The sequence below is a fragment of the Phyllostomus discolor genome, chromosome 1 (genome assembly GCF_004126475.2).
Source record: "Phyllostomus discolor isolate MPI-MPIP mPhyDis1 chromosome 1, mPhyDis1.pri.v3, whole genome shotgun sequence".
Taxonomy (NCBI): Eukaryota; Metazoa; Chordata; class Mammalia; order Chiroptera; family Phyllostomidae; genus Phyllostomus; species Phyllostomus discolor.
In genome coordinates, this window is record NC_040903.2 from 196,923,184 (window position 1) to 196,938,292 (window position 15,109).

General features: G+C 47.7%; 2 protein-coding genes across 7 annotated transcripts in view; one reads left to right on the forward strand and one right to left on the reverse strand.

The window, feature by feature from the left end:
• Positions 1–857: 857 nt before the first annotated feature.
• On the forward strand, positions 858–6,989 carry EIF2B2 (eukaryotic translation initiation factor 2B subunit beta). The gene is made up of 8 exons (XM_028506156.1): positions 858–1,083; positions 1,213–1,333; positions 1,474–1,622; positions 2,519–2,682; positions 3,334–3,429; positions 4,006–4,143; positions 5,137–5,203; positions 6,424–6,989. The coding sequence occupies exons 1-8, from the start codon at positions 921–923 to the stop codon at positions 6,579–6,581; spliced, it is 1,056 nt and encodes a 351-aa protein (XP_028361957.1). The 5' UTR covers positions 858–920; the 3' UTR covers positions 6,582–6,989.
• Positions 6,990–13,259: 6,270 nt separating this feature from the next.
• The window catches only part of LOC114491797 (acylphosphatase-1), a 40,267-nt gene continuing 38,417 nt past the window's right edge, over positions 13,260–15,109 (reverse strand). For all 6 annotated transcript variants that reach the window (XM_036012277.1, XM_036012261.1, XM_036012263.1 and 3 more), the window contains one exon: positions 13,260–14,032. In XM_036012277.1, the coding sequence (XP_035868170.1) occupies positions 13,910–14,032 (123 nt within the window). In that variant the 3' untranslated portion in view covers positions 13,260–13,909. The remainder of the gene's footprint in view (positions 14,033–15,109) is intronic.

Consider the following 15,109-nt stretch of genomic DNA (forward strand, 5'->3'; position numbering starts at 1 on the left):
GGTTCCACTTCTAAGAATTTATCTTAAGGAAATAATTAGAGATTCTCATTACACACAGACTTTGTGTTCAGACAGCCCTGGATTTAAATATAACTGCATCCACTTACTAACTGCTTAGATTCTGTGGCTCTGTTTCCTAATTGTAAAATAAGGATAGGAGGACATATCTCAGAGTTGTATTAGATGAGACAATTCACATATTGTAAGCTATAAGCAAATGGTAGCTCTTGGTATTGTATTATACTATACAGCCTGTGTGTTCTGTCCAAATGGAAGGACATTGTCTTTGCTCCCGTATTACCTCCCACTTTTAATCTTATTTTGGTGGGTATTGGTCTCCTGGTTCTTGGTCCCTCTGTCTTATCTTAGGTGAGCTAGGCATCAGGAACACAAAGGCATAAAAAACAAGGTCCTTGCCTTCAGGAGGCTGAGTCTGTTGGAGAGGCACAGGCACAAACACTGCATTATAAAGGGGGGAGGGGTCTGCCCACGGGGCAGCAGACCCTGGACATGCTTTCTGAGCATCTGTGTAAGGACAATGGGACGGTCACCGGAGCTAGGGGACCAGGAGAGAAGGCTGCAGCTTCTCCAGCGTAGTTTCGGGTAGTACTGTCAGCTGAAAAGACAGGTTGTCCCAGACCAACTGTACTAACCGCCCTCTTGAAGTCTCTCGAGTCATGTCTCAGCGTCTGAGGAGCCAGCAAAGCCCAGCTCCACTTCAGTGAGAAGGCGAGCAGGTCCTCAGCTGTAAAGCACTGGAGCTCCGCGTCTCTGATTGGCTCAAGCAGCGAGGGGCGTGGCCTGCCAGCTCCCAAACTGGAGTTTTTTTCTCGAAGCGGAAGCCGACCTGGTCCCCCGGAAGTGCAAACCCGAAGAGTGTTGCTGGAGTGGATTCGGCCGTCACCGCGGCTTCTTTCAAGATGCCAGGGGCCGAGGCCGAGGTCTCGGAGTTGTCCGAGAGGATTGAGAGTTTCGTGGAGGCTCTGAAGAGAGGCGGCGGGCGGCGCACCTCCGAGGACATGGCTCGGGAGACCCTGGAGCTGCTGCGCCGGATCATCATGGACCACCGCTGGAGCCATGCAGGTAAGGCGGGCCTCGCTCCATCGCGTCCCTCGCCACTTTGGCCACTTTGCGTCCCCTGTTCCCAGGCGGAAAGTTGCCCAGGCCTCGCCGCGCTCTTGTTCTGCTCACCGTCTCTGGCTTGGATTGCAGGGGAGCTGATGAAGCTGATCCGCAGAGAGGGCCGGAGGATGACAGCTGCGCAGCCCTCAGAGACCACCGTGGGCAATATGGTGCGGAGAGTGCTCAGGATCATCCGCGAGGAGTATGGCAGGTTAGGTCCACGTCACGGGTTCCGGTTTGGATCCAGTGATGCTTTTTTGCACGAGCCCCCATCTGTGCTTGGAGCTGAACAGGTCATGTTACACATCGCATGGCCTTCACACCTTCTTCTGCGTCGTGTTACCTCCACAGACTCCATGGACGCAGCGATGAGAGTGACCAGCAGGAGTCCCTGCACAAACTCTTGACATCCGGAGGCCTGAACGAGGATTTCAGCTTCCATTATGCCCAACTGCAGTCCAACATCATTGAGGCAATTAATGAGCTGCTTGTGGAACTGGGTAAGAGCCCCGATCCCTGGTGGGCAGGACAAGTTGCAGGGACAGGAGAGAACAACAGAAGACCTTGCAGTTGTTTGTCAGCAGGGTTGGGAGGTGAGGCGTACTCTGGCTCTCAGAGGTCTCCCTTCCATCCTGATTAGGAAAGTGGGAACAGGTGGTAGGACTATGGTGCCCTCTCTCCGTTTCCTTACAGACCAGCCCTTTGTAGACTGCAAATCCAGTATGGCAGAGACTCCATTAGGACAGGGCTTTATTTTCATTTTAAAGATGAACTCCCTAAAACCATGGCTAGTTAGACCCTCACTAAACTTCCTGTTGAATTTTTGTGCCTGCTCACACCACCTCCATTCCCCTTGATTTTGTGACCAAGAACACCTGCAGGTACTCCCTGTTCTCAGAGTTCTTCCAGGAGGAAGAGGCGGGGACTGTCTGTGCCCTGAGCTGCCGCTTCCAAATTCCTTCCCTATTTTTCTTCTGTGACTCTCAGGTGGAGGTGTCGTAGCCACCTTTTGGAGAATTGTTTTTTTTTAGGTGCGAGTTCTGTTTACCCCACACTCAGCACTTGAGGGTTTCCCAGATTGGCCCATTTCTTGCCTGAAGTCACCATCTTCAAAATCCGTTGTAAAGGAGCGGGTGTCATGGCAGGGCAGGGCAAGGGGGTAAGTTGGGGAGGGGTACTGCTGGGGCAGAGGGCAGCCTGAGAACTTGGCAGACAGAAGATTGCAGAGGAGCAGGGATTTCAAGAAAGTGTGACATTTCTTATTAAGTTTGTGAAGCCTGTGCTGCGAGGGCCAGCTGGGTGGGCACGCACCCCATTTGGGGCTCTGTCACATCTGCCTGTGCCACTGTGGCAGGGCAGTTTCCAATTGTCTTTGTACCATGGACTATTCTTGCAGAAGGGACGATGGAGAACATCGCAGCCCAGGCCCTGGAGCACATCCATTCTAATGAGGTGATCATGACCATTGGCTTCTCCCGAACAGTGGAGGCCTTCCTCAAAGAGGCTGCCCGGAAGAGGAAGTTCCACGTGATCGTGGCCGAGTGTGCGCCTTTCTGTCAGGTGGGGCACTGCTGGAGCTGCTAAGGAAAACAAAGACTGAACGAATAAAGGAGTGATAGGTGGGGTCCATGTCGACCTTGAATTGATTAGCGAGACACTGAGAAGATAAATAAAACATTAAGGGAATTTTCAAGTTGTTCATCCTGTGAACATTCTTAAAAAGGGCCTTAAACATTGGCTTAAGAAAGTTGGGTGAACTGCTGGATCAATGAAAAGATAAACGTTGGTTTCTCTCAGGTATCAAAATAGGGTAAATTACCTGAGGGATGACCGAGTCTTGGCTTGACCTCCCTCAATCTCTAGGTAAAAAGAGTAGGTTTCAAAAAAGGAAATATGGGAGGAAATAAAATGTAAATAAGGAGCCAGGGCTCTCTCGTCAGCGATGCCTGATTGTGCAGACAGGTAGTATTTCCAGTTCCGTGGCAGCTCCGGTGCTGCAGTGGAGTATTAAACATTTATTAGCTTCCCCTGGGCTTCCTTGCAGCTTCCCAGAGAATGCCTGCCACAGGCACAAAGGTGAGTTAGTTATGTGCTGGGACCTGTCTGTTGCAAGTGCCCGGCATCACAGAATTCCCAGATCCAGTCACTCTGAGGGGCCATTCCCGGTCTCTCACCCGTTGTCCCAGCGTCAGCCCTTCTCTCCCGTTGCAGGGTCACGAAATGGCAGTCAATTTGTCGAAAGCAGGTATCGAGACAACTGTCATGACTGACGCTGCCATTTTTGCTGTGATGTCGAGAGTCAACAAGGTGGGTGTGTTTGGAGTTAGGTTGAATTAATGAGGATTATATCTCTGAAATACTGGTTTTTATTGTCCTTTTTGTAATATCCATGAGAAGAGCTTCTTCTAGCACCTTTTGAAAGTACATACGTGGGCCTTTTTAATCTTTTAACTGAATTCTCTCTCCTTTGTCTGGATCATTGTTCCTTATTTGCAATACCTTCTTTGTGGTTAAAGTGTTGAAAGAATGAAGTGGGACCACTCTAAGCAGGCCAGCCACTAGGATGCCCCCTTATGCCCAGAGAGCTCAGCGAAGGTGGACGGAGAATGAGAAAGACCTGTTTCTCGGGAGGTGTGATTTTTAGAAGGCGAGGCTCCCAGCAGCAGATACTGCAATTTTCTGTCATGCGCCACATTCGCTCTTTCCTTGGGGACCCACTTTTAAGCTAGGGCTGGTGGCCCTGAGCCTAGAATCTCTTTCCCTCTACTGCTGTGACCCCTCAGGATGCCAGGACTCAGGCCTGAGCATTTAGGCCATTGTGCCCAATGGCCCTTTTTAAGGCTTTGTCCCCATATGTCTCCCATTTTTTTTCCTGTCTCACAGGTGATCATTGGCACAAAGACCATCCTGGCCAACGGTGCCCTGAGAGCTGTGACAGGAACGCACACTCTGGCGTTGGCAGCAAAGCACCATTCCACCCCACTCATCGTCTGTGCCCCCATGTTCAAGCTCTCACCCCAGGTATGTCTGTCTGCCTTTAGCCAGCAGAGAGCCAGAGCGTGGTCCTGGTCTCTGGGCCTTCAACCCACTCACTCCGGGGCTTTGTGTCTGCATTTACTCTGTGGATTAGATCCAGTGGAGGCTGGAAAAAGCTCCAGGAGTCTCGATCCAGGAAAAACAGTTGATATTTATAGCCTGTCAGCTTAAAGAAGTCGAAATTGTAAGGTCAAGACAATACATAGTTGGGGGCGGCCCATTGTTCACATTGCCGCCACTCCTCATCACCCCGACCACCTTTCAAAGCGCCACGCAAGTTACATTCAGGAACGTACAGTTTGTTTTATCTGTCCCCGTTCCAGAGACTCTCCTCTGAAGCCTGAATACTAGCAGTTACTAAGTGAAGAGTCATTTCATTGGTGATAAAAACTGTTTGCTTTAAAATATCAATCTATTTATAGGTCACTTACTTTTTTAATTGAGGTTTAATTCACATAACATACAATTAACCATTTTTTAATGTTCAGTTCAATGGTTTCACTGCATTCACAGCATTGTGCAACCACCATTCCCTGGTTTCAAAACTTCATCACCCCAGAAAAACTCTGTGCACCCATTAAGTAACTTTCTCCCTTCTCCTCGCCCCCTAGCAATCACTGGATGCTCTCTGTCACCATGGGTTCGCCTGTTTGGGAAACTTGACATGAACAGAGTCCACTGTGCCCTCTGGGTTCTGGCCTCCTTCACTTAGCGCACCGTGCCCCAGGCCCTCCGAGTCACAGCGCGGCGCTCAGCCTCTCGTTCTGGCCGTGTACCGTCCCTGTGTGCGGGTGCGCTTGAGCTGCCTGCCCGTTAGCGGGCATTTGGGTTCCTGCTATCTCTTGGCTTTTGTGAATAGTGTTGGTGTAAGCACGTGTGTACACGTTTCTGTGTGGACACATGCTTTTTATTTCTGTTGGGTATATACCTAGAGATAGAATTGCTGGGTCTGTTTTTTAAAATTTTTTTCTTTTCCAGTTCCCCAATGAAGAAGACTCATTTCACAGGTTTGTGGCTCCTGAAGAAGTCCTGCCCTTCACAGAAGGTACGGAAGTGTGTGCGCGTGTGTGCGCACGGGTGTGTTTCGGCCTTTTGGTCTGGGTTTGGTGGTCGGTGGGATTGAGTGCTGCCAGGTGTGCTTTTTACCATACTCGTGGGGACTGCTCTCTTTGGCAGCTTAGAGTGCCTGGAGACCTGATCTAGTTTAGGTTCATTTTGTTCCAAAATAATATATTTCAGCTGAGGTGTTGGGGCCATGGAGGTTTGGATCACCCAGTATTGGCTGCGTTCGGCTTTGCATGTCCTTTGAGATGCAGGCAACAACCCCATGGGAAACGTACTCATTTTTAGTTGCTGTCGGGAGTCATTTTGGCAACGTGGCTGCCCGAGGAAGCAACTCTGAAATGTTCCTACTTGTAAAGCTTGCCTATACCTTGGATTCCCTGTGTGCTGGGGCCCTTTTCTCTGCCTTCCGAAGGCAGCAGCTGTGTTCTGTGAGCCTCATCGATAGTTAACATGGTCTTAAATGCCCTCTGGGAGCAAAGCATATATTCAGGGTGGTAGTTCTTAAGTTGAATAACTTCATCCATCTACTTATTCATTCATTCTTGTAGAAATTATTTGTGTCCGTTGAGCACCCACTCACTGTGCCTCGCACTTCCTAGGCTCTAGGGATGTAGCAGTGAACCCTGCAGGTGGGCCCTGCTCCCACGGAGCTTCCTGTCTGTAGCAGTGGATGGATGAGAACATGTCAGGTCATGGGATGTTCTAGGGAAGAAACAGATAAGGATGATGAGATGGAAAGTGGTTGGGAGACTGCCTTAGATGGGGGAGGGTCTTAACAGCATGACATTCAGCTGAGTTCTGCATGCATGGGGCCCCACAGGAAGATCAAGGCATTGGCGCAGAGGTCTTGAGTTGGGCACACGCGTAGCCAGCTGGGGAAAGGTGGCCATATGGCCGGAGAGGAGCGAGCAAGAGGTAGAGTGGCACGATTTGTAATTAGTGTGGTGTGGCGGGGAGGAGCCAGGTCTTGAAGGCTGCAGCCCCCAGTTTGAATTCCAGGGGCTCTGGAAAGGCCTGGAAGGGTTTTAATCGGGGAGTGTCATGGTCTGAGGTCATCTCTTGTGGCCTGCGTTCCGCTGCAGCTTCCCCTTCCTTGGGGTAGCAGGTATGTCTGCATTATTGAGCCTGGAACCCGTATACCGCTTAACGAATGGAGCAGGATCCTCAGTTTTATTCCTGTCACGTGTGATTGCCTTTCAGGGGACATCCTGGAGAAAGTCAGCGTTCATTGCCCTGTGTTTGACTATGTCCCCCCGGAGCTCATCACCCTCTTCATCTCCAACATTGGCGGGAATGCGCCTTCCTACATCTACCGGCTGATGAGTGAGCTCTACCACCCTGACGACCACGTCCTGTGACACCGCTCGTCCTGAGCAGAGCCGCGGAGGCCGACGCAGAATGGAGAGGACACTTCAGTGCCACTGCCGAAACGCTTTTCCGTGTAAGGATTGGGGTCAGCCGAAAAAGCTGGGTTGTTTCCTGCCGTTTTAGTCATCCCACAGCAAAGATGTATATCCAGGACTCGTTTGGGGTTTTTTTGTTGTTTGTTTGTTTTGCCTTTCAGATCTTGAGAGAGAAGTAGGGCTTGACCTATTGATTTTGGAGCTTCTTAGTGACCTAGGATGTCTGTTTCAGGAACTTAAACTTTCTGGTTCACTGGTGTGTTAAACATAACACTGACTAGCTTGCTGGGATACAGGTTTTTGCTCAGAAATGGTGACCACACCTTTTCATAGGCTGTGCCAATAAAAGCTGCTCGAAGGTTCCCGAGTTGGTTTATTTATTGTTCTGCTCTCACCGAACTGCCTGGAACAGCAGCAGCAGAGCCCTTGTCTTGTTTGCACAGAGGGCTGTACTTAGAAGTAACAGTCTAAAACAGAGAGGTACAAATGAAAGTATTTACAGTTTCATTCAGAATGTACTGGAAATGGCCCCAAACAATTCGTTAGTAAATCTAAAACGGTGGTTCTAAAACCTCTCTGATCATCAGAACCACCTGGGAGCTTAAACAAACAAACATTCTTGGGCTCCACCCCAGACCCACTACATCTGATCTCTTGGGGGGGCACCTGGGAATCCATTTAAAGCTCCCCAGAAAAGGACCCTCTCGTGTACTGTTAACAGGATTGTAAGCTGGTGCAGTGTTTCCCAGGGCAGTTTTGAACCTGCACGTCTAGTTATTTGTACAAGCGCACGGGTACAGACGGGACTGTCCGTTGTAGCAGCTGCCATGTCACGGCCTGCGTGTCCAGCAGTAACATTCTGTGTTCTGTTAGTTGAAAGCAAGAAAGGTTTAAAATAGTTATGACATACCATGGAACATCATGTCTCCACTGCAGTCGAGGTTTCAAAAGGGCAGTTTGAGGGCAGCGTCTGGCCTGAAGACATTCTGGCTGCTGGTTCACCCAGTATTTAATTTGAATTAGTTATCAATATTTAAATACCTAGAGATTGCACATTAAACCATTTAGATTTCTTGATTCTTTTGAGAACTCAGAAAATTTGGCGATTCTGGATCCACATTCCCAAGAGGCAGCAGCTGGCCGGAGCTGAGTAGTCTCTGACGCCATCGGATGGAAAACCTCCAGTGTTTGGCGGCTCCTCCGGGGTCCGTTTAACTATGTGATCCGCCGAACCCCGGTAGGCATTTGACATGTGAGCCTTGTGTTAATGAAGGTGTTAGATTTGTGAGGAAGTCCATTTCATACTGTTAGTTAAATGCAAGCTGCAGAGTAATATACATGGTATGATCTTGCATTAAAACAGAATGTGTACTTGCAGAGGATAAGAGTCTGGAAGAATAACACCAAACAGTGGCAAGCAGGAAGACATCTAATTTATTTAGTATGTTTATATATTGTTCCCCTATTTCATGTGTACTCCTTGAGTAATTAGATTTTTAAAGGGTCTCTGCAGGTAAACCAGGCCACCGGTGTGTGCTGGGGAAGAGCTGGTCCGAAGCCGCAGTCCGAGGCAGACTTGGGCGGGCAGGGAAAGCCCTTGGAATGCCGGCCTCGAAGGCTGGCCTCCTGCCTCTCACAGTGTGGCTGGGGCGGAGCGAGCGCCAGGAGTCCTCACGTTTAACTAGCGCGCTGAGGCATTTTAGCAGGTGATTTGGTAACCACGCTTGGGTAACACTGGCCAGAAGTACTCTTGATGTCTGCCTCAGAGAGATCTTTGCCTTAGGCCCTTGTCTTTCCTGAAGGAGGAAGAAAACAAGATCTGAGTCAGCCTGAGAGACTGACCTGAAAGTCCTGTGACTCAGAAAAGCCTGACTCACTCAGGCCTCGGCCTGTCAACGATTCCTCACAGCATCCCAGACCCCAGGCTTCCTCGGCGAAGTGGCTCACAGCTGCCAATTACGAGCAATTGTCTCCTCCGAAGGCACCAATTTTAACAGCAGTTCACTTGGGTATAATTGTGTGGTCTGGAGTAAGAGCAGCAGTGAGTCAAGGAACTTAAATCTGTTTCTGGCTCCAAGAATGCTTTATGATTCTTGTTCTTTGCGCATCTTAGTCTCTGGGTTTAAAATTAGCAGCAACCTCCTTCCCAGGCACGACCGAGGTGGGTGAAGGGTAGAGGCTCTCTCGGTGGGCTCCTGCAGTGCCTGGAACGGAACTGCACAAATGCATGGTCTTGGGATCTTTAGGACCTCAAGTAAATCCCACAAAGCTATTTATATGCCTTGTTTTTTCTATTTCCCTCTCTCCCTCTTCCTGTTTGAGGAAGAGTGAGCGTTGGAAAGGGAGACCCCGACATCAACGGGGGGAAACCGCGCTGCTCCGGGCTGACTTACCGCCGGTCGGCCTTCGTGCCCGCCACTCCCCGCCTTTGCCTGCAGGACCCAGAGACTCATTTAGGGGAAAAGGAAAAAACTATTTTAGCTTAGAGGTAATTAAGAAAAAGAGGATTCCATGGATGTGAAAGGCTTCCTATGCCAAATAAACCCAGTTAGATAACTTACTTAATACAGTTTATAAAGACACTTTTTCCCACGGTTTGTATCTTCCAATTTGGGCGGAGGGCAGGAAAGGCACAATTCCTGGAACTCAAATAAGGAACAGAAATTCCTAATTTAGCCTCAGAAGAGAAGTCTCTGAAAAATACCAAGAAAAACTCAAAAGTAAAGTGATACCTCAAAGAAAAAAATGCCGGTGCCCACAGGATCACAAGTTTCACAGATGTGCTTCAAAACCGTTTCTCAGGGCAGTCTGCTGCATCAGCGTGGGGGTTCACGAAGGCTGCCAGTCACACCATTCCGTCGCTGAGCTAGACGGCTCTGCACTAGCCCTGTGCAGAACTCAGCACATCGGAACTGCTCTGCCGTGAAGACAGTGCCAGATGGTCACATGATCATTGCTGCAAAGACCCCACACTACCCACCTGTCCTTGCAAAACTCCCTCTGCAGACCTGCACCTCTTTGCCAAAAGGAGCTACTTTGAAATGCGCCTTAGAATTGTTTTATATCTGGTCTGCTTTGCTTTGAATTGTTCTTTTCATTCACCAAAGAGCTGTTCCAGGATATTGTGCAAGTGCCTAAGCAATTATTATTAATACTAGAGCTACAGTCTAAGCTTTCAGCCTCCACCACACTCCCATGGCGGAGGGCAGGCAGCCTTGGAGCCTTAACTGCACTTGAAATGATCGCTTGACGCTTGCGTTAAATACTGTGCTGAAGAGCAGACTTTCAGTGATGGTTTTTCCCCCCAGGCATGTTAATATAGAATTACGACCTGCCTAGAAAAAACTTGACCAAGATTCCTACAATTCATAACTGAGATGTTAAATTCTGTAATTTACTACTACAAAAGAGGTGATGAAATACCTTGAATAATGATCAACTGGTAACAGTAGCTAAGTCCAAAGCACTTTTTTGTGGGGACCATCACTGGGCACTACTTGCTTTTGAAGTAAACGAGCATGTGTTTAGTCAGGCAGGTTGTAAGGGCAGACAGAGTCAGGCCAAATTAGCGTCTTCAGACTGCTGTTTGAGTCACACTCGCTTACTGGCTCCATGGATTCTAACACTAAGACACCCAGATTCCTAACAGGCTTTGATCAGGTTGCCTGAGCTTTATCAGATGTTTCTGGATAAGACCAAGTACTCTAAGAAATTCACATGCATGGAAAAGGACCCAAGGGTTTGAAAAAAATCCTAAACCACAGGACAACCCCTTTTTTCTTTACATCCCCCACCAGTTCTGATGCAGTATATTTAGAAGAGGCTCGGATTACTGAATGATGAATGGAAGGATACGAGAAAGGGTTTAATTGATGGAGTTATCCAGAGTTCTGGTTTCCCAGACTTCTTTTTCTCTCCTCTGAGCCTGCCTTTTTGCCATCTCACTGTTCATGAGCAACTCCGGCTCAGAAAGGGTGAAAACAGGCCGGATGTACAGTGGCAAACATACCCATCAGTTCTTGTCATTACCCTGGGTTTGTGAAGAGTTTTGATGGAATGGGATGGCGCTTCAGGTGGGGAACAGGGACAGAGGTCTTCATGCCAGAGACTGCTGTTCCCTCCACTCGGATGTGTTGCTACTGGTGAAGCTTCGCCAGGCTCGGTTGGCAGCGCTGTCCAGGAACCGATGGGCCATGTCTGTCCTCGCTTCCTCAGCCCCCTGCACATCTCCAGAACCTGGCTCCCTCCTGCGCTGCACCCGTTCTTACTGCCTTGTTTCTTCCGGTCTGTTAAGCCCAGATCCCAGCTGTTCATTTGTTCTGACCCTTCTTCCTTGCTCTGAAGTCTGGGTACTAGAACCTCTCCACTGTCGACTGCTCGTGGAGTTCCAGATCCCCAGCTAGGTTCTGTACCTTGCCCTGGCTCTCTCCCCAGTCCTTCTCCTTCCTTCTAGCCTGCACTCTGAGCTTCCTGATACCGGCTCCTACTGCCATCTGTAGCCTTAATTCTGACAGAATTATTTCCTCTTATCTCAATAAAGGCATAGCTGTAACTCAGTGATCCCTAAACCTAGAGGAAGTCACCATATTCTATCATCAGTTTCCTTGCTTCCCTGACTGCAGCTAACCTTGGAGTTCTGCACCTTTATTTCTCAACAAAAATTTGAACGATGCTACCAAGAAATGGCACTCTCAAGAATAGCTTCATTGCCATCTCATCTCTCAAGTTTTACCCTGAAGTTAACAAAGTCTCTACTGGCCAGAATCTAACAAAAAGGAACCACTAGCCTTCAGACTGATAAACCGCTAATAAACTAAGCACGTGTGGAGCAGCAGCGGGGCAGCAATGGGAAGGCGTGCTCGATGTGAAATCTCGCGGCCTGGGTGGAAGTTCTGGTTCCCTGAGGAAGGCCCTCCGCCACCCAGCTAACACCCCCAGCCTCAGTCGTCTCGCGGCAACAGAGACACTGGCTTGCTGAGGGCTGTGGTGGGGCTCAGACATATCCACACAGCAGCTTGTCACCGGAGCTGGAAGACGCGGACGCCGCTCTCAGCGCTACCTACTGGCTGTGTGATCGTAAGACATCGCTTAATTTTCTTCAGCATTAGTATCCCCTCCTGTAAAATGGGGAGAGTAATACCACCTTACCTCATGGGTTGCCAGGAAATTCAGGTGGGATAGGTCTGTAGAAATTATTTTGTAAACCTTAAAGATCATGAAAAAGATGTTGCAATGAGAATTTCCACATTGGTATTTTCTGACCAGCCTGCTCAAATTGGCCTTTGTATCAGTGGAATTATTTTCCATTAATAAATTGGAAAATTTAAAGGCATCTTTGCTCTTATGGCACCTGAGTTAAAAACAAAACAGAGCAAAACCCTAGCAGGCAATAATGAAAGTAATGTTAGCGGTTTTTTTTGGCTAATAGGTTAGTTTTATGCTAATGCATGCTATTGAATTTATAAATTATTAAAATAGTATAATTATCTCACATTGATCGATTCAGGCTAGCTAGGAAAATTGGTTGCATAATTTATGGAGAACTTTTTAAAATCTCGTATTCTCCAGAAAACAGTTGTTTGAGATTTTAGCAAAATCTTTTGAAATAACACCCCATCATCCTAATATAAGAAGGATTGTAACACTGTTTTTAATCCCACAAATCCGTCTGACCTAAAGAGGTCTTTAAAACTCCCAGGGCCGCCGGCCCCCGTGTAGCACTGGAGAGCAGAGATGGGGGTCCAGAGGCCACGACACCCCGCTGGGCCTGCAGGCAAATCCCCTGAAAACACTCTCCTTTCTGAGGTCGTCTCTCCCGACGAAACTGTTTATGCACATTTAGGAGAATAAAGGCCATTTCTAGACAGTGGTGCCTATTCTTCAGGGTTCCAATTATACCATTCTACAAGGGTCCCCTTGAACAGCAGGTTCGGGCTTCCCCGGACCTTCTCTGCGGCGCACGCTAATGAATGCAGCACTTCATTGCTCCTGCATGGCTCCTGGCTCACGGCTCACGGCAGGGCTGCTGGCAAACCCACGTTTCTTCCATGAGCACAGACTCGCTTCCTGTATTTAAAAATGAGGAAAATAATTCCATTGATACAAAGGCCAGTTTGAGCAGGCTGGTCAGGAAATGCAAAAGTGGAAATTCTCATTGCCACATCTTTTTCATTGTATAACATCCCAGTTGCCATAAACATTGCCAGCTGTTTTTTTTTTTGCCTTTCCCCCCTGCTGGGTTGTTTTTTTTTTTGCCTTTCCCCCCTTCTAGAGGATTTTATTAAGACTTATTAACTAGAAATCAAGTCATCTAAATAGGTGGGGGAAATACAAATTAAAAGTGGCATAACAAGCATTTGCAGAAAGATCCCAAATGAAATTATAAGGCCATTAGCTACGCATACTGTAATAAAACCAAGACATAATTTGAAAGGGACTAGAAGAACCCTTATCTCCTGAGCAAATGTAGAGAACACAGCTGGTTAGGCTGAAAAAAAAATGCTGCATTTTGATATGAAAACTGCTTTCACATAAAGAGATTTTATATAAACTATAAAAAATCATATTTTTAAAAAACAAGCTCATAGTACTTTCATCACTTTACTGGTTTGAGATATGAACAACAACAAAAACACCATGAAGAAAAGGACTTTAATTTTCCCTATTCTATCCCTGTCCTGTTTCTCTTTATCAACAGTTTTTATCCCTAAACTAATCTAACTGCAGGCCTGATGGAAGACTACAGAGAGGGATTTTTCTGGGTGCAGAGAAACCCTTTAAGTCTGAGATTCAGAACGTGAAGGGGCGGCAGAGGGAAGTGAAGAGGACTGGAGGGTGGGGAGGGGCTAACGGAGCGCCCTGGGTGGTCTAGGAAGGCAGGTTTGATTCCTGGGGGTTCGGCATCAGGTAGATAAACATTAATGCAAATTATGAGGCTGGAAAACATTGCAAAATCAAACCAAAAAAACCCCACGTCCCACCCCAAGAAAACCACAAACCAATCAACCAATTAGACAATTAATTATTAAATTTTATCCTTAAATAAGTTACAAAATGTAGATATCAAAGGGCAACCTCCTGTGTCCCTGGATGCAAATGAATGGAGTGTCTTTAGGCTTGAGTTCCATGTGGCTACCCAACCAGAGGGATCATCTGCTCAAGGAAGACTGGTATGCTTCTGGCTGGTTCGGTCAAGGCGCTGCTGGTACCCGCTCTTTGCGCCCTCTACTCAGAGGCACAGGGTTAGCCTCTCTTTGGTTCTTCACAGATCAAGAATTCTGTTCTTACGGTGGCTCACAAGGAGGCATGGATGCATGCAGGCTTTGCCTTGTATCACATCCTTCTGCTTTTCCAAAGAGACGCCAGGCCTGGGCCATTTTGCGAAGTTTTGCAAGGTTGGGTTTAATCTATGGGAAGAAAGAGAATAGCTCCAATTACCAGTATGAAAACCCAAATAGCATATATGAACTTAATTACAGCTGTTCACACCTGGATTCAAAAAAGACAGATTTTCCACGATAGGAGGGACTGAAAAGTCTAGATCTCCATCTCCTCAGAAATAGGGACAAAGTTTTTCATTGTCACATGAAGCAAAAAAGTTTTTTTTAAAGATTTTATTTATTTATTTTTAGAGAGGAAAGGGAGGGAGAAAGAAAGAGAGAGAGAGACATCAATATGTGGTTGCTGGGGGTCATGGCCTGCAACCCAGGCATGTACCCTGACTGGGAATCGAACCTGCGACACTTTGGCTCACAGCCCACGCTCAATCCACTGAGCTATGCCAGCAAGGGCTCAAAAAAGTTTTAATAGAGTAAAATCTCCTGGACGCATCAGAACAAATCAGCACCCGTAAACTCCATGCAAGAAAAGACTTCATAGCCCTTGGCAGGAAAGGTGAGCAAAAGAAAAGATTTTAGAAAGCAGGACAGTCCTATTATGCTCTCATGTTGTTTCATTTACGATTGTAACAAGGAAAGGAAATGTTCTTTAATTTAAATCACTCTGTGACTGGCTGGTGTGGCTCAATGGATTGAGTGCCGGCCTGTGAACTGAAAAGTCACCAGTTGGATTCCCGGTCAGGGCACATGCCTGGACTGCAGGCCAGGTCCCCAGTTGGGGGCGTGTGAGAGGCAACTGATCCATGTATCTCTCACACATAGATGTTTCTCTCCCTCTCTTCTCCCTTCTCCTCTCTCTAAAAATAAATAAATAAAAATTTAAAAAGTCACTCTGTGCCTTTACTGAATTAAATCATTGTTCTGGGCTGCTGAGTAATCAGGGCCAAAGCCTAATGTGGAAATCTCCTAGCTTGGTTCCCTTGTACTTGAGGACCCCCAAATCATCATGCTGGAGGAACTTGGAGATGGCCACCATTTCCAGCAAGGTCACCATTTCCAGCAAGCACCATCAAGCAACTGGCCCCTTTCGGTTACATTTGCCAGCAGTGAATTTGCTGTTTGTACCAACTTTCTGCAGTCCCAGAG

What these genes read in the sequence shown, in the direction of transcription:
- EIF2B2 (XM_028506156.1), top strand. Translation starts at nt 921, where the DNA reads ATGCCAGGGGCCGAGGCCGAGGTCTCGGAGTTGTCCGAGAGGATTGAG. An exon ending in ATCCGCGAGGAGTATGGCAG is followed by an intron (nt 1,334 to 1,473) that starts GTTAGGTCCACG and finishes TTACCTCCACAG; the next exon opens with ACTCCATGGACGCAGCGATG. An exon ending in TGATGTCGAGAGTCAACAAG is followed by an intron (nt 3,430 to 4,005) that starts GTGGGTGTGTTT and finishes CCTGTCTCACAG; the next exon opens with GTGATCATTGGCACAAAGAC.